We start from the raw sequence: 24,895 nt of genomic DNA, 5'->3' as shown, positions 1-24,895 counted from the left end.
TGTGGTTAAATGTTCTTTAATGTATTTACACAAACTTATATAAGCCTGAAGATTGTGTAAGAGATGAGAGGGGAAATACTTCAGTTTTCCATTAAATCTGAAATGACAATACATACCTATTGCTTATTCTAGATCCTGGTAACATCTTATGACAGCCATGAGACCATGGCCTGATTTAGACTTCATTTCATTGTTGTGTACGTAAAAACATTTTATATTGAAGGCCAATCGAACTGTTATTTCATCTGTAAAATTCATGACAAATATCAAAGTATCAGTGCAGAAAAGAGGACACTTCATGTGACGAAAGAACATTGAAATTAAGTTTCATGTTGTAGCAGCACACAATTAACCTTGTGATTGTAATTCAGAGCGACATTCGGTAGTATACATTTTGCATAGGAATTAGAAGTACATTATATTTTGTAAAGCCACTTTTCAGGCACTCTGATGTTACAGCAGTTAGTTATCAAGGTAGATGCAGTTAGACTTAAGCTCATAATATTTATCATTCCATTCAGCTCCTGAGAAAGCCTTTGTTTCATGCACATTAAATCAACCATTATTTTAGTAATTGGGTTGATATGGCTTCATTGTTTTCAAGAGAGACAAAGTTCCATTTGTTTTTTAATTGATAAGAAAAGAACATCAATTTCAGCAGCACAGCCAGGTGAGGAAGGGAGGAAGGGAGATTTGGGTTTCACGCCACTTACTTGGTGCAATAAACCATAACACTTCAAATATCTTCCAGGAGAGGCTGTCTGAAACTGTATGCCATCGACTTTATTATTTCTAATGGTTATCACGTCTTATCCTTCTATCAAATCCGGTTTAGTGGTTTTGTACCAGGCACCTTCTTGCTGTGACGTTACATTGTTGACAACCATACCACTGTTCTGTAAATAATCAAACCTCCATATATGCTAGAAACGCTAGGAATGCATGTTAGTCTCAAACCAAGAAAGATAAATCTGCATAAGCAATATAGGCTGCAGTTGAAACTCCATAGTAGCATACACACAATATTGATCCAAGTTACCAATTCTGTGATCAATTATTACTTTACTAGGCATTATAAGCTTAAATCTACAATGATATGCTCAAACACCATGGATTTCCCCTTAAAGCTGGAGGAGAAGATGAAATTCCTGCGGTCAGTGGTGATTGCTATGAATGACCGGGGCGACTGAACATAAATGTCCTTAAACTTATGAAACATTTTGGTCTCCACGTCCCACAAGTGGATCTGTGTGAAGGAATAATCGCTGCCTAGAGCAAGGTAGTGCCTGTCTGCGAAGGTGAACGGCTGGAGGATCATGGCGCCTCGAGATGGCAGAGCCTGTACCTCAGTGAACTGCTTATTGGCCCACTTAAGGAGTTTGGAGTCACCTATATAGCAGGTCATAGTCAGAAACAAGTCACCCTCCAATCGGAACGCTTTGATCGCCACCACATCATCAACATTGGGGATTTCACCGTGAAGGATGAACTTGAGCGTGCTCTTGTTCCACAGATACATGACAGGTGCCTGAGAGCGACTGGCTATGATGAGGTAAGACTTTCCGTCCACTTCCACAAACTCGGCATCAGTGTCACGAAACCACTCGTGGAGGAACTGGTAGGAGTAGAAACCAGTTTCATTGCGGTCTGGTTGGTCAGTCCACTTGTACAGAGTAGACAGTCCTGCTTTAGAGCTGTCCACGATCAAAAAGTACCAATCACTGTCCACCTGGAAGACCTCGATGTCGTTTGGCTTTGAGATGTTGAAGACCTCAATAGTTTGAAACTTTGTGAACTTGTTCTGCTGATCGTCAAACTTATAAATATGAGAGCCGCCAAAGAGTTGAGTTACAATTATCAAGACGTGGTTGTCGATCAGAACCGACCTGCAGCCAACAACAGATTTGCCTATAAGGAAAATAAAGACGTCAGTGGCACCACAATATAAAAATGGTATTTAAACCTATCATTAATAACCCTTAAAAGTTGCTTGATTAAATAAACTGTAAAAAATTATACTGATGGTAATATTTTTGTATTTGTCAAGAAATCTGATGGAAAGACTAAAACCAATCACCAGATTGATCTTTTCAAATAACTTTCATCAGTTTTGTCACACCTGTAATGTTATCAAATTTTCTGAAATTCATCTCGACGTGATCCCACTCCATGACCACACAGCTGTTGGAGTTAGGGGCAGCCATCGCCACGTAGATGTCCTCTTTGAAGGAGAAGATGTCCGCTGACATGGACTGAATGGGAATCGACTGATGACGCACAAAGTCTGTGAAATGCAGACAAACACAGAAACTGCCAGTCTGCTGACAACGTGAGAGAGTTGAACTCACAACCCCTCTTCTTAAATTACACTTTTTATGCTGTGAAATGCTTCTGAATGACAGTTTGGAGTCATAAAGATCTTATTTGGGGATTTGTTACAGTTAATTTTTTAATGTTGTTGCACTGTTCAGGGATTTTTCAGTTGTATATCTGTTTATCTTTGACTTTTTTTGTTATTATACTGATATTGTTACAATGGTTACTTCATACAGAGATAGGTCTGATACAGCAAACAGTTGTGAACATAACAATACAAACTGTCACAGTGCTGTCAAACACCTGTAAAACTAAGAGTTTTCACATCAGCCTTGGCTACAGCTTCCTTGTATTGTTAAATATAACGTTTTAGCATGTTTAGCAAAGAAAGTCAGAAGCAAATTAAAAACAGTGTTACATTCTTGTACTGTAGAGGGAATCAGTGTGATGATTTCTTTGGTTGGTTTACAAAAATGATCACTTCAGTCCGTGTTGGTAGCATGTTAGCATGCTAGCTCTAGCATCAAGCTCAAAATACAGCCCCAAATACTTTTTTCTCCATCTTGTTTGGGTGTGTGTCTGCACTTATGAGTGTGTGTGTGTGTGTGTGTGTGTGTGCACATATGTTGGTGTTAACAGAGGCACACATGCTAGCAGGCCTTTGCACACTGCTGCATGACAGCATCCTGCTGAATTATTCAGTTTTTTTATTGATTTACTACTTTTTCTGTCTTTTCTTTTTTCAAAGTATCTAGTTTACCGTTGACTATTTGTTTTTGCCCTCGGCAGTGTACTTGTCTTTTTACCTGTGGAGATGCACTCTCCTGGTGGAATAGGAAGGTCATTGAGCCGCTTGCCCTTCATGTCACTGGGCCCGGCACAGAAGACATCTGATACTGTGGCGTTTGTGTTTTTCAGCCACATCATCAACCATTTGTTGTCACAGTTGCACTGGAAAGGGTTTCCTCGAAGATCCCTGATGGATTACAAAGGGAAGAGTCAGTATCTGCCAATTCAGTTGAATGCATTTAACAATCCCCAAGGTACACAAACCAACAAAAAGAACATAAAGAGAGAAAACAATGGAATATTGTAGCAGATTGATAAGAGAAAGAGATAAATGGGGTTAAAATGTAACTTCTGTTATTCATTTAAGGTGTTCCAGGATGGGACAAAGTACATTTTAAACTTTCACTTGATTATACATATGCATCTTAATAATTAACATTATTAACATGAGGTACATGCTGAAGAATAAAGAACTGAAACTCATATTGGCTTTTCATAAAGTCGATCTAAGATGAAAATACAAATAAGGCTAAAAACTAAAGTCATGCTAAAACTGTGATGCATTATGAAAGAGAACAGAGTATTCCTGGTCTCTTAATGCAGCAAAATATAACACACAGCCTGAGTCAGCTTCACGTTGAAAGGCAGTAAGGAAAAGGGAGACACATGCACATGCGCACACACACACACACACACACACACACACACACACACACACACACACACACACACACACACACACACACACACACACACACACACACACACACACATACTGCTGACACGACAACTGCTTACTCACAGTTCCAGTAATGAATCCAAGTGAAAGAACAGATCTCTGGGCAGGAACCTCATCTTATTATTGGCTAGTGATCTGAAGCAGAGCATTTAATAGTATTACATGTGATACATCTTTTTGTAGTTGTGTTGATAAGTATATATAGAAAAGCAGCAGACTTACAAATGAGTCAAATCTCGCAGACCACGAAAGGAGTTTTTGGTGATTGTTTCAATCTGGTTTCCTTCAATAAATCTGCCCCGGGAAAATAACAAAGTATGATGAAATAATGAGACATGATGACATAATGTAGACTACTTTGTCATATCAGATTCCTGAACGGATAAATCTCAAGAATCAAAAGTTTATCTATCAGTCTAATGATATTGATAAGGGGTAAAATGTGTTTTTTTTTTTTAGGGATTTAGATGTTTAGATTGGGGTGTGTGGATCTTAATGTCTGGTGTATTCTTGTTTTAAACTGCTATTCATCTCATTTCAAATACATACTCATTAAAATTGAAAAAGACTAATGAAACCTTACATGTTCAACTATGATAGAAGTAAGATTTCCAAATACTCACAAATATTCTAGATGTGGAAGTCCAGAGAAAGCATCCTCTTTGATTGTGGTCAAAGAGTTTGCATTCAGAAGTCTGTTGAAAGAAAAGTAAACCCTGATGACTAAACAGACCATTACAAATGACTTCATGTGCTGCTTATTTTACTTCTTACTAACAGGATGGGCAGAAAACGTATGCATCACTTATAATTCAATTACTTCATGGTTTGTTTGTGTTGCCTTATCTGCACAACAAAGCCCTGCAAGTCATTTATTGATCAGCAGTTAAACAGGATTGCACTTACAGCAGCTGAAGAGAAGGCATAAGAGAAAACATTCCCTCAGTGACTTCAGAAATAGAACCATTCACCATGCTCCTGTTAGAGAAGCACATTAAATCATAGTCAGACTCGGACTGGGACATCTTTACACTCTGTACCAGACACACCGGGAGCCAACTCTGCAGGGCAGAAAGCACGACGCTGTCTCCTTGAATGCCACATTGACTGCTTTGTTTTGAAATAAAAAGATCCTCCACTTTGGTTGAATATAAAACTATTAGTTACTCACAGTGAGTTGATGTCGCTAGGTATAGTCTTTGGGATCTGTGTGGTTCCGACGCAGATGATCGTCTCCTTGGTGCATGAGCATCCTGAAGGACATTTGAAACTCCTTTTACATTCAGCAGTTCCGCAAATGAACATAAGCACCAAACCGGTCAGTAGGCAACGTTCAGCAGATGTCATGTTTCCCCTCGCACATTAATCTCAGTAAATGAGAGCGTGGTCAGTAATGGCAGCAGCCTTTACCCGCCCAGGCGACATCAAAATGCAGCAGAACTGTGGAAAGCCCTGACACAGGCTGATACGGCTGCAGCTGCGTCCCGGAAGGCAGCTTCGGGTTCGGACAGTGGAGGGAAAAAACAAAACCGTCAACTTGTCAACAATGGACATTTAAGGGTAAAAAAAAATGCTCAAATGTTGTACTGATTAGGTCAATTTTCCTACAAAAACACATAAAGTGATCATCTTTGCGGGGGGGAATGACTTGAACACCCAAAACAGACGAAACGATCCCAAATGTAGTGAGGAGTTTTTCAGCACCATGGACAGCGTTCATGTTTTTGAAACGCACGTGCATACCTCTACCCGTCACACAACAGCAAAACACTTTCTATAACTTAGAAAGCCAAACAAAGACAATAACATGCGTGAGAGACCATGGCCCCTCAACATTATAAAGAGATGTACCAAACATTTTCTGCACATCATAGGTGCTTTCCTTTTAGTTTTAGTGGTACAGTTATAGTTTTTAGATTTCTCTTTAAGAAACAACAAAGAGCTAAACTGGTGAGAGCTTTGGACCATCTGGTCTAGTGATTGCTGTTACACGAATTAGCCACCAGAGGACAGCAGCCGATAATCAACAAGTTAAAGCTCTGTTTTTACAAACTATGACATCGTTCCTAGCTTTCAAGTCGTCTCTGTGCATTTAGAAAAAATGCCACTTTTTGTAACACACATTTTGTTTTCTCCCTGATTCTTATAACTACAAACCCAGATTGACATACAAATAAAATCTCTTATTTGACCTAATAGATGTGCCATAAGACACACTGACAAAATCAGTTGAATTGAAACAGCTCTAAATACATATCTTTTCAAATATGTTAATTAATTGCAAATTGGGGGGAAAAAAATCATAAATAGTTTTTCCTCCAAGTTTCACAATATTTACTCAGATTCTCGTATTTGCTCCGCTACAAATAAAGCCATAATGATTGATGAGCAAAGAATAATTCTAACTGATGTCAAATAGTTAAATCATGATGATACACAATGAATGTTATTGTACTGAGTCCAAACAATAAAAGAAGACAATTGGATCACTCTGTTCTAGCAACAGGATAATTGATTATTATATGTACTGGAGTTTCATTTGTTTTTTGAAAAGGTTTATAAAGGCATTTTTTTTATTTACAAGAAACTTTGTCAAATAAACATGATTTTCCCCATGCACATCAGACCCTTTAGGCTTTAGTATCTAACTTAAAGCTAACAGTATCTCAACCATAAGTCTTTGTTAAGTGTTTTAGTCTGTATGAAACTGTCAGAGTTGAAACACTTCCATTTTCCCACCACCCTTACATTTACACCATTTTACACTTGATTCGTTGCATAACTCAATTGTCATTTTCACTGATCGCATGGGCTCATTGTTCATAGAAAGAAGATTTCTCTGAACAATAAGGTTGTTAGTTGTTGCTGCAGGCCCTAACAAGGTGCTGACCTTTGCTGGAGAACCAGCAGTTTATGAGCATGAGTGAAACCAAATACCCCTTGCCAGAAGGGAGCAACCGTACATATCTGCCATTGCTGGCATGATTCAAGACAGCTCTGCATCTAGCATTGCTGTTTTTAGGCTAGAGTATCCCTGAAACACTCAGGACACGTGCAAGCTGAAACCAGATGACGCCACAGCAAACATCTCTTTGCTATTTCTTTCTAGACAACCACAGTGCGATTCAGGAACTGAGAACATCGTCTCTGCAAAGTACAATCAACTCAGGCAAAGCCCGGTCTGTTGTGTTTCTCTGACATGATGACAAACTTGACTCGCATCACACGAACAATGAACACAATATTATCACATTCATTTATGTTTGGGATGTCTGTGCAATTTTATGAACAGAATAAAGTGAATTGTTTTCCTTCTACAGCATGTATAAATCATAATCAGCAAGAGTCTGTAGAGGTGGACAGGCATCAGTATGACTCGTCAAAAATCCCTGATTTAAACAAAGGGAACTTGAGAAGCTGTTAAGTATGAATAAATATGTTTACACAGAACTCTGGAATAACCTGATCTGGAAATCTTCTGGCCTTCTGTCTTTGCTTTCTTTCCCTTGCAGATACAGAAGTAAGATACATTAAACTGGTTTCAATGCCTTCAGGATTTCTGCACAGCATCAAAGAATGAATTAAAATAAATAACAGATAATGACTCTGAAACAATACACAAACATGCATAATCTTTAACAGAAGTTTAGGGACTAGAAGTGAGATGAGCCTGCTGTCCGATATACATAATACAATCCCATTGAGACAGCACCAATTACTGGAAATCATGGTAATAGTACAGTAAATAAGTGATACAATTAACTTTCTTTATAGTATTGGCATATACATTATGTGCAACAAGGCAGGTTCATGCCACATATGTAGGATTTTCAAAACGTGAAATTAATTTGGGGCCATTAAATGTATGGACTAAGAGTGGTGTTTTCCTTGTATTGATTATAAAGTATATTTGTACTTTAAATATAACAGTTTGGATATGAAAACATTGTAAAATGCCCTATAAGGCAGCCCTGTAGTGTAAAGTTTAATTCTAACCATGTTATAGTAATCTATTGGTTGAAGTGTTTCTACAAAATGAAAATAAAATGCTCTCAAAGTAACGCCAGGCAACCCCTACTTCCCACAAATTTATATTCTTGGAGGCTGAAATAAATGTTTATGCATTCTGTTTTTTGGGGTACATAATAACACCTTATTTTATTGAACATGAAACATGTCAGGTTTTACTGACTCGGTACGATTTGGGTTACATTTTGATGGATGTGTTGAAATTTGTGATATTTATAAATGTGTAAACCGAGTGAACCCTCAGCCTAAATACTCAGTGATCATTTATCCTCCTTAAGTGAATTGTCATTATTGGCACTTTAGAGAACCGCTCTAATCCTTTACATCCACTAAACCTCCCCACATATGACACTTTCAAATCCAAAGCTGACCTTTGACTCTTTGACCCATGGAACCCTTGAATGTGAAGAGGGGGTAACCTGCAGAAGTGCGGCTGTGTCTGGCTGCTGGTGACTGCTTCACAGCAGGTGTTCAAGCCCTAAAACTTCTCCAGTTCCCTCCCAGGAGCTGTAGATGACTCAGTGCTCGGTATCAGACACTCACCGACGATGTTAGACGGCACGAACCTGTAGAAACTCAAAACAGATAATACCAGCATGTACACTATTTCAACAAGTCTGTGTTTGCAATCAATTCAAATGTTCAGATTAAATCGGTAACAATTGACCAATTAGTTTTGAGTGTTTAACTTATATTTGACTGTTCTGAAAACTGATCAATCTATTTGCAGCTTTTTTAAAAAGAAGAAAGGCAAGCTTCATCCAGGACAGTACACTGAACATTTAAGGATGCTTGTTTTATTGAAACTCTGACCAACGTCTCTTAAGGTTTTGTGACAATTAAAAAAAAAACCACATCTAATCAGGTAAATAAAAAATACCTGACAATTTCACATAAATAAAAAATGTCTGTAGCAGCACTTTAACAGTCTGAGTATGCAAAATAGACATATCATCTAACATTCAATAGTATCCACAGATTTTACAATACAAAGACTGCACTGAAAGATAACTGAATTTATATATTAGCTTCAAAAATTGATGTTTATAAAGCGTTCTGACGAACAGAGCAAAGGTAAGAACCAAGGTAAGAGCAAAAGACTCCAACAGTTAGGCCACAAAGACATTTTTTAAAAACTGCAAGAAATTGCAGAATGTGAATCCAATGGATTTAACCAGATAGATTCAAATTAAAGGCATATAAGAGATAAAACAGGAAAACATAAAGAGATCAGTAAAAGAAGGCAAGCAATGAAAGAGGATAAAAAGATCTGAGGAATGTGCCTGTCATCTTAAACTCTTATTCTTTTCATAACAAGTAAAGATTTAAATATGTATGTAACTGAATGCCTGTGGTTGTGTGGTGAATGGCATTTTTTTAAGATGTGCACTTTCTGTATCATTTATAATAACAAAGGTATTTGATTTTCTTCAGTCTCATCTCATATTCTTCTATTTTCCATCCTTGTCAGGATCATGGTATGGCTAAACCTCAACATAAAGCATTGTATTTGATATCCAAATCTTGACTTAAGCAATGATTATTAAAACATGTATTCATCATTTCAAGAGAAATTCTCAGAATGAATAACAGATGTTCAGTTTTCCAACACATTTGCAAGTGTAAAAGTTTTGTTTCCATTAGTGGATTGCCTTATTTTACAGATATTTGCCTTGTGGTCATCTGCTTTTTTTGTTGGAGTTGAGGGAGATGAAGCTCTTACTGCAGCTCTTTTAACTGTTTTTAAAATACTTTAAAAATCTGTTTCCTCTCTGTAAGCACACACCCATCCGAGTCTGTCATGAGATCTGAAGTTGTCCATTTAGACCCATGTGATCTCTATGAGTGGGCGAACAACTGTGGGACCACCACTTGTCAGCTCTGAGAATCCGTCACTGTAAAATCAACACTTGTTAACACTGGAAGATTTGCTGTGTTACTGTTTAACTTGACCTTCACATTCAAACAGTTATTTTTGGAGTAGGTACTTTTCAGTATGAATTCTCAGCGGTGACTCAGCTCTGAATCAAACTCTGATGTGAGCGGGTCAGGGCCCGGGGTTGAAAAGGTCCTCACGTGGACTGTGGGTGCCATTGATTAATGGTGCTCATGATTTAACACCTGCTGTTTTAATGTAGCCACTGTAAGAAACTGATCTCAACTATGCTTGCGTGAGCGCTGTCCCCATTTTAAATAGCTGCCTAAATTTATCAGCTTTGTAGAGGTCAGTTCAACCTGCGTGTGTTCATGTTTTGACAGGGAAAGAGAAAATCTGATGTTTTATAAGGGTTAGATAAACCAGGCACATTCAGTGCCATATGTATTTTAGAGGGAGTGTATATTCAGACCTAACTGTCATAATTACTGGACCTTTGAAATCTTTTAGCACATTATAGTTTTCACATTTGATTTGCTGAGCTGCAAAGTGAAAAAGAAGCATTCAGCAGTACTGAAGCACTGATGCATCATTGAATAGCAATTATAGGTATAATGTGTTGATGGGAAATTTGAGCTTGGGGCATTAACCTTTAGAGGTTCACTGTTTGTTTCTGCAAGTCAGCAAATGTCTAGCAAATAGATCTCTGTTAATGGGTAGGAGTTCATGGAATCACAAGAAAGAGAACATACAAGTTTTACTACCCAAAAATGTGTTCTTTTTTCTTTTTCTAATGTTGTCATTTTAAATTTTCTCTAATCTTTGATTTTTTAATACTGGATTATTTAAGATCTTGAACTGTGAAAAAAATGGAAACATATCTAGTCAGAGTTTTAGGATAGCTGGTGCTGCTACTACATTTTAAATACTAATTTTGGGAGGAAGCCTACTAAATTAGCACGCATGAGGTGTATCAACATTGCACATATAATGTGTTCATGTCTGGATGTTTTTGCTATAGGGATTGGAGTCTCCTGGGGAACAGAGAAGAGCTAGCTGAGAAACACAGAAAACCTTCAAACAGCTTAGACACCTGAGGCAGTAACTGAATGTAAAGAAGCTCAACAGAAATCACCTTTTGAATGTTTTCACTTTTTTGGTCACACCATAACTGCTATCGGTTTATGGGTATATATTTTATGGATCAGGAGAGCCCACTGAATGTAATGCAAACACAGATGCAGATTTAAAAAGAAATTAAATGTGAATTTCTCAAGGATGTCTGGTCTCATTCAACATTGCAGCAGGTGGGCAGTTGGTTGTTGCTCTTTTGGCTTGGAAGCCTTTTATGCTAAAACTGCAAAGACATGTTGCTTCAAAATCCCATTTGTGCACACAGAAATGTTTCCAAAGTTTCAAGGTAAAATTATGTAGAGAAAATGAAGAGCTTAACAGAAAATTGTTTAAAGTGTTTAAAGATATCTTAATGTTCCTCTCTGATATGGTGAAGACATCTTCAACTCTGGACACAAACATTCCCACAACATGCACTTATAAAATCTAGAGCTGAGTTTACCTAAATATAAACCTTTGACGTTATGAAAATCATGCTAGCTTTGAAAATGCTGCCTGCTGGCCTTGATGTCCCTTAACTTGAGTTTTTGTCATATTTTGTGAATAAGGAGAACAATCATGACACACAATCCCATTTCATGTAATTTTTTGCCTATGATGTACAAAATGTGCTAAAGATTATTGAGAATCATTTTGACAAATCTGTACACTTTACTGTATTGTTTCAATTTGCTTTGAGAACTATAGCCACCCAAACACAATCAAGTTTTTAAAGGAAATATATCTTTGCTGGACCACAAGTTTTATGTCATCTTTTAACCAAGCAATTCATTTATGTCTCAGTATCCTGCACATTTCAATGGCTACTTTCACATTCTATCTCCATAAATTATAGATTGTACCAAATTAGCCTTTCCTGATGGGTCCTGTTTACAGAGGGGCCTATCTACAAACAGCTACTGGACAGGTATGGTGTCACAGACAATGGACCCAAAGTGCAAGATTTAGGGTAAGATTAAAGGCAGTACGTGTTTTACGGCCAGTGCAAATATTGATTTAAAAACACACACACACACACACACACACACACACACACACACACACACACACACACACACACACACACACACACACACACACACACACACACACACACACACACACACACACACACACACACACACACAAATCAAAAGGGGCAGGCAAAGGAAGAGTCATAAACACAATTAACTTGCAATGAGGGTACATACAGTGTACACAGACAATCATCAAGGGAAAACAAGTCACAATTCGGGCCAGTTAGGGAGGAACTGACATAATTACAATGACACAACAACAACAATAGACACTTAAAGGCAAGAATTAAAACAAGATATGACACGTAAGGGCAAGAACAACCTAGATGGGTACTTTGCTGCAAATATAGGAAAGTAGCACTAATCATTAAAAGTATGACACGAGGCCTCAATGAGACACTTCTCTTTTTGGGGAGAAGTTCCTTCAAATTGTACTCAAGTCTTACTTTAGCAAACACGTTAAGTTTGTTACCGCAACCGATTGAAAAACAGCTTGTTTTAAAAAGATGACCCCATGTTAATGACCCTGTAAAAGTGGAAATTGAGGGTGACAAAGGCTTTATACTAGTGGCCTCTGTCCTTGATATTGCTGTCAGTATGCCCTCCACATAGAGCAACTGTTGGCCCAACCCCTCCCTGCTGCATACCACCAATCTGGGGCCCTGTCCAGAAACAACACTTGTGTCTTCAACAGTTTGACAGAGGTCTAATAACCAGATCATAACCACCCAACACAGTATTATTCTGCATTGTTCCCAACACTGTTATCCAATCCTCCATTTAATTTTCCCAAACTCCCACGAGTCTAACATGGCCCTATGGTTAGAATGGATTATGTAAGGCTGACACAAATCACGAACCATGTCTACAGAAGAATGGATAAATGTTTTAATTCTTTTAAGTGACTGGCACCAGCTGGTGTTGAATATTTCTCTCAGTCAAGGGAAGACAGCTGTTTCAGAGAGAGGGAAGAGTACCATTGGGTTTGAAATACCATTAGTGCCAACATTAAGTAACTTAGTATATTATTCATACCATATGAGACATCCAAAGTGCTCTGCAATTATGATACAGTAGAATAGGATACCCTAAGATATGATATGAAACAATGTGATACAGTACAATATGGTAAGGTATAATATGACATGGTAAAGTACAGTATGGCACAATTAAGCGGCAACCTCCGACCGCAAGAATTGAAGCCAATGCAGAAGTGTTAAAAACTACAGTTTGTCAAGTGTCCACTTGAGGCTGGCTCCAGAAGTACCAGAAACCACATACACACAAACTCAAAAAAGCCGATCTTCACAGCAGAAGTAAAAATGTTTACAGCCTGGTACAAACGAATGAGTGTTGGCACACACTGTACGGGGGTGATTTTTTTTCTAACACTGCAATTTTGAAGACATTAAGAGTACGAGTTTTCCATTATGAGCAGCACAGCTGACTTGATTGACAGGTGGGAACAATGTAGCTGTTGGCTTGGAGGCTCAAAGCCCGCCTCTTTACCTCGACAGAAGTTAGATTGACTTAAGCATATCCAATATGAGTCCCGCAGACGATTGGCTTCAAAACAGCGCTTCAGAAACAGATGGATGACTTCACGGATACCACGCCCATTATTTATATAGTCTAGAATACGGTAGAATGCGATACGATAAGATTTGGTGCAGTATGGTAAGGTAAGGTACATTAGGGTACAGCACAAAAAAATTCTGTGCAATACTATATAATACATACAACACATTGTGGCACAATGAATAACATCAGGATATAACTTGACATGACATGATAAGATACAATACGAGAAGAGACGATGCGATACAATACTATTTGATATGATATGACATGATTTAAAGGTGTAGGATTGGATAGGATATAATATGATGGGACATGATAGGATACAATACTAAACAATACAGTATGAACTGAAACAACAGGATATAAATGATATCTCAGTGATGTGTCCCATTGGTTTATGAAGCGTTGTTTCAAAGCATATCGATGCCGGTTGCCAAATTGAAAGGCTATACTTTTGGACGACCTAACTACAGGTAAAGAAGTGGAATTGAGGCGGGCCTTTAGCTGCCTCACTAAAAGCTACAATGTGCCCGCCTGTCAGTCAAGTCAGTCGTGCCCCTAATTATGAAAAACCATGACTGTTTGTGTGTGTCCATAAGCTGTCATATCATTATATTAATTAGTGCTTTGCTTGTCTTTTTTATGTAGTGATACTGAGAATTCACATCAAATGTGGTGTCAAACCTTATAAAAGTGAGAGCAAACATCTCTCCTTAATGTTGTGTAACAGTAGGACATTGGTCCTGCACAAAAAGTGTAACTTGATGTCAAAAGTTATAAATTCTTCTCACCAAAACGTCCTGTCTGTCCAGAGATCAAGGACAAAAAGCCCACTAAGCCCTGGCAGCACATCAACCCCACTCTCATTCACCTCCACTGGCTCCCTGTTAAGTACCTTATCTCCTATAAACTCCTCATCCTCACCTTCAAATCTCTGCATGCCCTTGTCCCCCAATACTTGGCTGACCTCCTCCACCAACACACTCGATCCCAGAACCTATACGGTCTTCGGACCTGGGTCCCCTCTCCACCCCCGACTAAGCTGCAGACTTTTGGAGACAGAGCCTTCACTGTGGAAGCTCCCACTCTGTGGAACTCTCTCCCTCCTGACATCTGCAGCGCCCCGACCCTGGACAGTTTTAAGAAAGCAGTCAAAACGCACCTTTTCCTCAAGGCCTTTCGCCGTTAAATAGTGTTATTCCCACCTACACCCCAGACCCCCTAACTGACCCTGAGAAGCGACCTTGGGTTTCTTGAAAGGCACTATATAAATACCAGTTATTATCAATATCATTAAAGAACTACGGGGACAGGGTCTTCTTTATCTGTGCCCCAAAACTGTGGAACAAAACTGTAAGCTTGTGTATAGTGAAGGTAGAAATGAAACAGTTTCGGGAGACTGTGGATGAGCCTGGGGAGCTGTTCTTCTGAAAAAGTGCTGAATCTTTGCAAGTTTTGTAGGATGATTTCAAGGCCACGTGTTTCTTCTGCAAAGTTTGATCTAGATTTACTGAGACTCACTTCAGAGAGACTATCATGGGATTTTCCTTGGGACTCCCCCCATATATCTCTCCCTCCCTCCCTCCCTCCCTCCCTCTCTCGCTCTCTCTCACCCTCCTCCTCGCGCTGCGTCCTCCTCGACCCAGCAGCCCGCAGAGTTTTCCGTCCTGTGTCGAGATAACATCGTGAACGCGGACCACCTGACGGTAAGACCGGACTAAATGGAAGCAGCGGAGGAAACTCTCACTTACCGAGATGACGCCGTACTTCACAGGAAGCTGCTCCCAGAGGACAAAGAGATCGAAAAGAGGGACATAAAGAAGGGCCACTCCGCCGAGACAAACAGCGAAGAGTCCAACTATGTAGATCTGGACATGAAACCGGACGGCGCAAAAACCGTTAAAGTAACTTTCACTGGCGAGGGAAACCAGCTGTCTGTAGTGAAATGCGACAAAACAAAGAGAGGGGAGCATGACAAGGAGGTGAAAATAATTTCAGAGGACATGCGGGCAACCGACCCGGGGCCTGTTTCGGGTGAGCCTCCTCTTGAAACTCTGATCAAACTTCCAAACACGGATAAGGACTCTGAGAATGAGAAGCAGGGCCGGGCCAAGACAGACGCAAGCGACTGCAGTGAAAGTGAAGAGCTCCAGTACACAGACAATTATCTGAACAGCAAAACCGAGTCTGATGACGGTGCCAGCGCGGTTTTGTCGGACCACTGTGGCTCAGATACTGTGGAGGACGAGTCCCACTATATTACAACGCACGAGATCCAGCTGACCGAGCTCGACCACGACGTAGATTACGACCTGGGCCGAGGGACCTGCTGGGATTTCGAAGACAACAACCTGGTTTATTCCTTTGTGGATTACGCGTCTTTTGAGAGCGACGACACGCAGGAGGGGACTCTGATCCTGGAGGGCAGGAGTCAGGCGAAAGTGCAGTCTAATCTCGGGGGGGCGGTTGTCAGCACGGAACAGGAGGAAAGTGATCTCGGTGACTCGGATAAATGCGCAAGCTCAGATGAAAGCGTGAGTAAAAATCACATTGTAGACGCTAATGCGGGTAAAATTCACTTATCGATTAAAACATCCTCTAGGGCAGTGAACGAACCTGTGAACATCTTTGACAGCAGCACCTGTGGCTACAACAAACATTTTGGAGACAGGAGCCAATTTTCCTTTGTGAGCTCTGGCGCCAGAGCGGGGCCCCTGTGCGATAGAGCGCAATGTTTCATCCCTGCGCCGGGCCGTCAGCACCTTGCAACCAAACTGAGACGGAAAGATATTAATGAGTATTCCAGCGGAGCGTCCAGCTCCATCAGTGAGCTGGATGACGCTGATAAAGAGGTGCGTAATTTAACCGCCAAGTCTTTCCGGAGTTTGGCATGTCCATACTTCGATGCCATTAATCTTAGTACCTCGAGTGAGTCTTCGATGTCTGAATATGGGCTGAATAAATGGTCAGCTTATGTGGACTGGAATTATGGAAACATAACCCGCGGAGGTGAGCGCAACGTGATGGCGCACAAGACTTCAAGCGCAACGTTGAAAATGAATAAGACTATGGACACTAAGAGGCAGGGTAAGTCTGTTGGTGTCGTGAAAGCTCCGCAAACCAAGATGTACACACTGAACAAAAGAACAACTCAACGGTCTACCTCTTCTGGTAAAAAGATCGATGTGACAGATCAGCCACAGCAGCGTGGAGTCACGCTGAATTTCCGCTGTAATGTTGAAGCGCCTGAAGGCGCCAGGCGGCCAAAATGCTCCAAGAATGCACGAACCAATGAGATCACAGGGACTGTTGTAGCTAGGTCAGGATGTGAGATGCAGTACAATCACACAGACAACACGGATGGCACACACCAAAGAGCAGTTTTTGCATCAAGTCTACTAAAAAATGTAATTTCTAAAAAGATGCAGTTTGAACAGGAGCGCAAAATGGAGAGGGGAGAAATTCGTGACACACACCCAGCACTCTCACCAAGTTCTCAAATCAAAGATCAAGACACAATACAAGACAGGAGTCAAGGAAGAGGCTTTCAAAGACAGGTTTCAGAGTCAGGCTCAGGATTTAACTCTGCGGATGATCAGCTCCAGGAGGGCAGCAGACCTGGTTCCTCAGAGCCCGCAGAGGAGGAGAGAAGCAACAAAAAACCACTGGAGTCAGAAAACACGTCTCCAAAAGCAGTGCTTTACCAGAGTCAAAGTAGTGCTTTTAATGTAGTGAAAGAAGAGGAGGCAGAAGTGCCAAAGGATCCCGAACCCACTCCTGTAAGTGACACACAGACAACAGCGAAAGAAGCATTAGACACCAACAGCATGCTGACAAAACTGCTCTTTGTTCCAAGCTACCAGCTCCATTCAAAAAAGAAGGAATTCAAAGAAGACCTGCCAATCAGTGCACCTGTCACAGGTGCACCTGCTGCCCAGATACTTGAAAGGGGTGAAAGTGAAAAGGGGGGAAACCCCCCGGAGATAAAGATATGCCTGCGAAGTGTAAAGGAAAATAAAGGCTGCACACTGAATATTGCCAACCTTTTAACCCCCAATATAAGTTACAACACTGTCAACACGTTCAGAGCAGCAGGTGATGCTAAATGTCACATTTGGTCTGCTTCAGATAAAATTCCAAACTTCACTGTGAGAGACATAAGAGACACAAAATGCAAGTTCCAAACACCAATCTATCAGGTCAGAGATGTGCGTAAACTGGTCAAAAGTTCATACCGCTTTGTTTCTTTGGATCACAGTGAGAATAAATACTCAAGGGCTGCTGATAAAGTCGAAGCCACAAAGGAGCCAGTGAAGCATGTATTACCATCTCCTATTGTGATCAAATGTCACTCTGTTAAAACCAATGTTAAGCAACAGGCTGCTGAGGCATCACAGAAACAGTCAGAAGCACTTCAAAGTGAAAACACACACAGCAGGGTGACACCTGTAGCGTCAAAGCAGCCACATACTGAGCAGTTAGACAATCAGACAAATATTGAAAGCAAACCAATAAAACAGAGGCAGGAAAAGTTTGCAGGTGAGTCTAAAATACCAAAACAAGCTGCGCTCGAGAAGCTCAAAGCTGCAGTGAAAACAATGGAGCAGCTTTATGTGTTTGACAGAAATGAATGGAAGCGCAAAAATCAGGCCCCACAAACAATCACAGGCAGCCATGTGCTGTCACTTATTGCCAGTGAGGAGCAGGGAGCAGAGGAGCCGGAGACAATCGGTCAGCCTTTGACACATAGCACAGAAACAGTCAAACCACAGGAAAGTAAAGGAGCTCAGAATATCATACATGTCCCTTACAGTGATGACACATTTAAAACTCAATCACAGCAAAGTCAGACATTCAGTAATAAAAGTGTCCTTCATTTAGGCAGCAAAGCACGTGTCAGCATAAGTTCAGTTAATAACTCTGTTCCACAAAAATCTGAGCTGCAGACTTCATCGACTATGAAAAGCTCCAACACACCACCGGCTCCACTGTCAGTGAAAATAGAGCCCCCCAAACACGGCCAGGTGGACCAGGGAAAGGTCAAAATCATTCCCACTAATCCCGCTGTCACACAGGCCTGCACAGACTCCGAGAACTACTTAACCATCCCGGGGCTGGGGTACAAGAATGAAATCAAACTGCAGAATCCAGAGCCTGTTTCGAATATGGAGAGATCAAACATTAACAAAATCAAAACAGGTGACAGCCTAACACCCCCTATAATCCTGGAGTACCCTGCTTCAAGTATCTACCATCACGCAAGGGCACCAGCAGAGCCTACAGCAGCACATCAGGCATTGTGTATCTGTCCCTCTATCCCTGCAGTGTCACCTACACCTGCTGGAGAGACTGTCCCACAAACACAGCGCAAGATGCTTCTGGACCCCACCACAGGACATTATTACCTGGTGGACACCCCAATACAGGCCACCACAAAGAGACTTTATGACCCCGAGACAGGCCAGTATGTGGATGTGCCCATGCCCCATTCTCCTGTGTCACCCATGACCCCTGTTACTCCAGTCACTCCTGTCACCCCTATTCCTCTCTCTGTCTCCCCCCTGGCTCTGAGCCCAGGCGCGTATGCCCCCACCTACATGATCTACCCCGGCTTCATCCCCTCGCCCACCCTGCCAGCCCAGGCAGTGTTAACACATTCACCGTGTCTGTCTGAGGATGCAGGGGGAGAGAAGGGAAACAAAGTAAGAAGCCCCAGACTGGAAGCTAACGCAGCAGGCGCAGAGAGTGCATATTACAGTGCAACAGGTGAGGCTGCCCTGCAGCTGCCCATGAGCTTGGGACATGTGACCCCCACTGGAAGTGCAGCGGGCTCTGACAGGAAGCCAGTTATCAGCATCACCACGCAACAAGGTCCAAGAATCATCGCCCCGCCCTCCTTTGATGGAACAACAATGAGCTTTGTAGTGGAGCATCGGTGACCAAGGAAACATCTCATCATACATGTAAGTGAGCACGTATTCCACATGTTCATTCAGAGCCGCAGAGTTTTTGTAAACGATGGACACTGTGCCACCCCTCCCCTGCTCCCCTTGAATCTTACCCCTTGAAGTGTGGTTCCTTTCACTTTGGCTTCTCTTCCTCTTTATGTCAGTGTGAGAAAAAAAAAGTTTGAATCCTGCAAATGATCACATAAAATATCAAAATAAAAAATAAAAAATGTACACAGCAGCTGATTTCCAACTTTACTGTACAGCCATCTCTCAACGATAAACTTGCAGTGCAAAAAATAGTTATATATCATGTTATCGTTATTTTTAGTACATTTTAGCTCAACAGGTTCCTAAAGTGATGAGAAAGTACTTCTTATATGGCTCAATTCAAATGTGGATGTTTTCCACATTAAGTTATAAATATTTCAATTAAAACTTGAAATAAGTTGATTTGTTTAAAAAATGACACAAGTAGACTAATAGGATTACATGTTTTATTTGAATGGTTGAGAGTAATTATCAGGAAGTTAGCACACAAAATGAAATGCTTCCCCTTACTGTATTTAATTCAGTTGTTTAAGTCAACAATGATGTACTACAATCATCCTATCTATGACCTTGCAGCATAGTATCTAACTTAAGTAAATTAACTTGATCTGCAGATGGTTAGTAATAGCATGTTGTGAAAAGCTTTGAGTTGAGATTTTTTTTGCTAAACAATATAAATGATATAAAATCATTTATATGCTGTTTTCAACTGAAATTTGAAACTTCAGAAATGAAAAATTAACATTGTCCACTGCTTTGAATGTTAAAGAAATCCCAAACAAGTCATTGTGTCAAAGCTGCTTCTTGTGATAAATATAAAAATTACAGTTGTCATTATAGAATGCTTATGAGCTCAATACATACAAAAAGCGAGCTTATCACAGCAATGACTAAACACTCAATTAGTTTTAGATTTTAGATTGCATGAGCCCCTTTAATTGCTGTTTATAAAAAATGCATGCGCTGAATTGCCCTTAAGAATAATGGAATTGAATATTGCAGTTTGTAGTTGCTGAATCATGTTGTCTCAGTGGTCAGTAGTACTCGTCTCACACAGTCATGAGGACCTATGTAAAGGTCCTGAAGGAGCCTATCAGTACTGATATTAGTTTTATGTCTCTAATGTTCCTAAAGCAGCAGTACGGCTGGGCCGCTTCAGCAGTGGCATCTCAGTGTTAATAGACATGCAGTAGCTTCATGACAGGTAACTTGACTCCTCTGAGCTGCAGCCGGGCATGCTGGGAGATTGGATTTTCAGCCGTGGCCTGCAGCGAGTTCTCTTTTCTCTGCATTACACATCGTCGGGCTATTTTAATAGTGTGAGACGAGTTTGTTTACATGGTTATTCTCAGGGTTAGAAGGTGTCACAGGAAACTATTCCAGCTTGTGACACCTTACATCAAGTTATTCTTATAAATGCTTTAATTACTTGGATATTATTACGCTTCATTAATGTGTCTGTTCCTGAAAACCCTCCCCCCTCTGTATTGCATTATCATGCTAACTTTAAGTCCTTCAATGGAAAGACAGTAGAGCTCTTAAAGGTAGTAATCTATAGAATAAAGCAACTGTCACGTTTGCATGAATTTCAACAAAATAAAAGCAGTATAATTGCCCCAATTTTTTTAACAAATAAAGGCTGAATTTTTTTAGGGTTTTGCCGTCAGACTATTCATGGAATATGGAAATTGACAGGCCAAGCTTACATTAAAATTACAGCCATGCAAAAAACAGAGCCCCCCCTCCTACATATAAACATGCAGTTTTTCCTCTGGACTTACAATATTTTATTTTCTTGATTCTCTTTTGAGGTAGCTCAGTCCAGTCATGTTTTGTTCTTGTTCAAAGAACCTTGCTGTAAAAATATTTTTGAGAACGTAAAAAAAAAAAAGTCATATAAAGTAATCACTGCTACATTGTAATTGTGTTACAGGTGTGTTAGCACCAAAATAAAAGGTTCTATTCAACTCCACTTTGGCTAGGTAAATGCCAAAAGTGTTATTGTCAAATATCAAAAGCTAGATAAACAAAACTAAATTTTTGTGCATGTAAGGTGAATTATGGCAATTGTAACACATTTCATCATCAAAAAGCAACCTTAGATGCAATTTCAGTGTTCACTTTGATCCACTAGCAAAAGCTTACCTTTAGCTCTAGTGTGCTTACCTAAGATGTGATTTATGTTTGAGGATAACTTGTTAGCATACAATTACTATGCCAAGAAATTTTGCATATATTACATGAATCAATGTTACCTCAGTATCCAATCCTAAAATACTATTGCAAGACTTAAGAAGAAAATAATGGAAAAATGTAATGAGAAAAGTAATGCAGAAAGATCCGTGTTTGGATTAATCCACAAACTGTTAACTCTCAACCGCACCCTCTTTCAGAAACTCAAAATGATTTCTCTGCTTCTGATACACTCATATGTAAACACTTACAACTAGTCACAATCCATTCTCAGCTAATGTGTCAGAGCAATAATACAACTGCATGAGCATGTGGGATACATGTCAGCCGGGTGCGTGGCAGGCAGGGGCCTAGCATTGGGTTGAGTAGTGATTTGAAGAGGAACACGGCTGTGTGTGTGTGTGTGTGTGTGTGTGTGTGTGTGTGTGTGTGTGTGTGTGTGTGTGTGTGTGTGTGTGTGTGCGTGTTTGCGTGTGTGTGTGTGTGCGTGTTTGCGTGTGTGTGTGTGCGTGTTTGCGTGTGTGCGGGGCTGGGGGTGTTTGTGGCGCGGTGGAAGAGGGGGCATGGCTGGGATAGTGATGCAGGAGGAAAAGGTCAGGCAATGTAAAGTATTTGTTGTGCTGATGCAGGGAGAGGACAGCTGCTCGGAGAGATCAGATGCTGCTGCAGCTCCAGCTTGGAAGCCAGTCTGTGGGGCTGAGATGGGGTCAACTTTTTATAGCCCCCTCCCCCTCTGCTTTTTCCTTAATGGGGAGAAGGAGGTGGGGAGTACAGCTGACCTCCAACACTCCTACGTAAACAAATCAAAAAGCACACCTCCATCAGTGGTGTAGCTGAATCCGGCCAGCTGATCCAGGACCGGGAACCAGATACAATCATTTTTATCATAAACTGGACATAACCCAAATTAAGTTTTCCAGTCGAAGCCTTTATCTTGCTTTCACTGTATCCATCTGAGTTTAATACACATCTTATGTCTCCTCTGTCACTGCAGAAATCTCCACTGAAGAATCTGTCTTCATTCATCAAGAGTGCAGGTTTCATCTCCATAGCCCACCTTACCTGTGACCTACTCCCCAGGAAAACCTCAACCAAAAAGATACTATCCCCACTTTGCCCTGTTGTTCCTCCTTGCAGCAGACCTTACTCTTACTCTGTATGCATTGTAGCACTTTGTAGGATAAAAGCATTCAGCCACATCCTCTGGCTGGTGCTGTGCCATATTGTTTTATGAATCTGCTTTGTAATACTTTCCATTTAGCTGCTGTCTAGAACTCTTGAAATGCTGTTTTGGCCCTGCAACATGTCAGTTTAGAAGGAAACAAGGCAGGCTTTCTATTACAGTTCAGTGTTAACAGCCAAGCGGCTATCATACTATTGTATATTTTACATTACTTAGTGTTTAAAGCAAGACTATGCAGAGCATAAACAACCTTTATTTAACCATGTTATTGTATTACTGTAACACACTGACAAAGTCAGGGTGCTGACATTATGTCTATTGTTGTGTTTGTGTTGTGTCAGTTGTAGGATTTAAAAGAATTTTTTCATTAATTTTTCATAAAAATAAAATAATAAGTATACCCCTATATACCCTCCCAGAAGATGTTATTGTTGACTCCTTCCTTTGGTCTCATATTCTTTTGGAGTATGAAAATAAAAAGCTGGAGTTTAAGGCAAGTCAGTCTTGTTTCCAGTCCAAAAAGATCTCTCTTCTGCTGCTATTGTTGAAAAAACATCGGTAGAACTTCCTGATTTTTTTCAACATTCCAGTGAAAGCTTGGGGTATTGAATCAGGTTGTGTTCAACCCCTCTATGTTACAAATCTGAGGACAGCAGGTCCCCGGTGCTTGTTCTGGTGATGACCTGAGAACACATCAGTGGCGACAGAGCCGTCAAACTGGGAACCTGAACAGACTGCCATTAGGCAGCAGGTACATATATTAAGGCCATAAGTGCCAACCTGTACAATATACAAAAGCCTAGTTGTGGGAGGTATACCATGGACAATGACCAAACTCTCAGATGTCTGGAGGCAGGACTTAGCTCATGCTGTTTTCTGAATGAAAATAGGGTTTCTATCCATATCGAAGAATATTACTCGACAGTTGAAAGGACAGAGGATGGAGAGCTGGGAGGCTTTGAGTATGCATTATTAACTTCAGTAGCTTAGGTAACTGTGGAAGTTAAAAAAAACACAGAAGGAATGAATAATATTTTGTCCAGAGATGAAAGCTTTGGTCATTGTGAGGATGCATCCTTTGTGTAATGCAGACCAAGGTGATGTTTCTCAATTTAAAAAGGGGAAAAGGGGACATACTCGTAGTATTTGAGCACCACATTGCTCAGCCTCCTTGGAATAGCTTATATCAGGGTAATGGAAAGAAGGAGTTTGCCGATCCAGACTCATTCTGGATAAGGAGTAAAACTTGTTACTATTTCCCTTAGGGTGGTGATTCCCTTGTGCTGGGTATGGAGTATATGGTAGTGATCATTATGAGCTCCACGTTGTCTTAAGTTCTGTTCAGGTTCTCAGGAAAATTTGTGCTTTGTCACATTTCAGTTTGGGATATGCATTGACAGAAAGTCTAAGCGAGTGTGTCCTGCTTGGTGGCTGGAGAATTGCAAGTCTACCTTTTGAATATGATATGGTCCTGTTGGCTTTACTAGACCATCACTGCCAAAGTGCACTTGGGCTGGGAAAATGATTTCCCTTCAAATGGTGGCTGGAAGAGGCCTCTTAGAAAATGTGTAGAACAGAGTAGAACCATGTCGTGTAGGGAGAAGTAAGCCAATGTGGTTTAGGCAAAAAGACTTAAATCGACAGTGAAATCAACAGTAGAAAATGAATTGTTAGCATCTGTAAAACTTTTAATTGTGTTGTCTCGCCATTAACTGTTGCTTTTTGCCACAGTGCCAATCAGCAATCAAAACTTGCATAGTCTTGCTTTAATCCTTCACTGGGATGACAATTGAAAAAACATGCTGTAATGTGTATTTTACACAGATGTCTGAGGACAGGGACCATTGGTCTGCACTGAATTATAAAAAAAAACAAACACAGGCAATATTGATTCACCCATTTTTTAACAGCAACACCTCTGACTGTTTGAGAGGACGATTTAGATTGACTGAGTTTCCAAATACTATACTTCAAAGGTTAACCCAATAAAAGATAAATATGAATGGTTGACATTGCTGTTTTGAATATTACCTCACTCCA

The 24,895-nt window shown here is 40.5% G+C and overlaps 2 protein-coding genes across 7 annotated transcripts in view; one reads left to right on the top strand and one right to left on the bottom strand.

Annotated features, from left to right (window-relative positions):
- LOC117816446 (leucine-rich repeat LGI family member 2-like) overlaps window positions 1-24,895 on the bottom strand; it is a 30,133-nt gene continuing 5,238 nt past the window's right edge. The window contains exons 2-10 of one of the 6 annotated variants that reach the window (XM_034688715.1): window positions 8,245-8,448; window positions 5,016-5,097; window positions 4,751-4,822; window positions 4,468-4,539; window positions 4,067-4,138; window positions 3,908-3,979; window positions 3,123-3,292; window positions 2,120-2,284; window positions 1-1,908 (exon numbers count right to left, since the gene is read on the bottom strand). In XM_034688715.1, the coding sequence (XP_034544606.1) occupies window positions 1,073-1,908; window positions 2,120-2,284; window positions 3,123-3,292; window positions 3,908-3,979; window positions 4,067-4,138; window positions 4,468-4,539; window positions 4,751-4,822; window positions 5,016-5,097; window positions 8,245-8,263 (1,560 nt within the window). In that variant the 5' untranslated portion in view covers window positions 8,264-8,448 and the 3' untranslated portion in view covers window positions 1-1,072. Of the gene's footprint in view, window positions 1,909-2,119; window positions 2,285-3,122; window positions 3,293-3,907; window positions 3,980-4,066; window positions 4,139-4,467; window positions 4,540-4,750; window positions 4,823-5,015; window positions 5,345-8,244; window positions 8,449-24,895 lie in introns of those variants that run through there. The other 5 variants (XM_034688720.1, XM_034688716.1, XM_034688719.1 and 2 more) reach the window with 5 other exon arrangements.
- Window positions 15,114-23,272, top strand: LOC117816444 (uncharacterized protein C4orf54 homolog). Its single transcript, XM_034688711.1, has 2 exons — window positions 15,114-19,443; window positions 22,667-23,272. Exon 1 carries the CDS (start codon window positions 15,202-15,204, stop codon window positions 19,417-19,419), a length of 4,218 nt encoding a protein of 1,405 aa, XP_034544602.1. The 5' UTR covers window positions 15,114-15,201; the 3' UTR covers window positions 19,420-19,443; window positions 22,667-23,272.

The sequence above is a fragment of the Notolabrus celidotus genome, chromosome 7 (assembly GCF_009762535.1).
Source record: "Notolabrus celidotus isolate fNotCel1 chromosome 7, fNotCel1.pri, whole genome shotgun sequence".
NCBI lineage: Eukaryota > Metazoa > Chordata > Actinopteri > Labriformes > Labridae > Notolabrus > Notolabrus celidotus.
The sequence above is the reverse complement of the archived record's forward strand: the minus strand, read 5'-3'. Positions and strand labels throughout refer to the sequence as shown.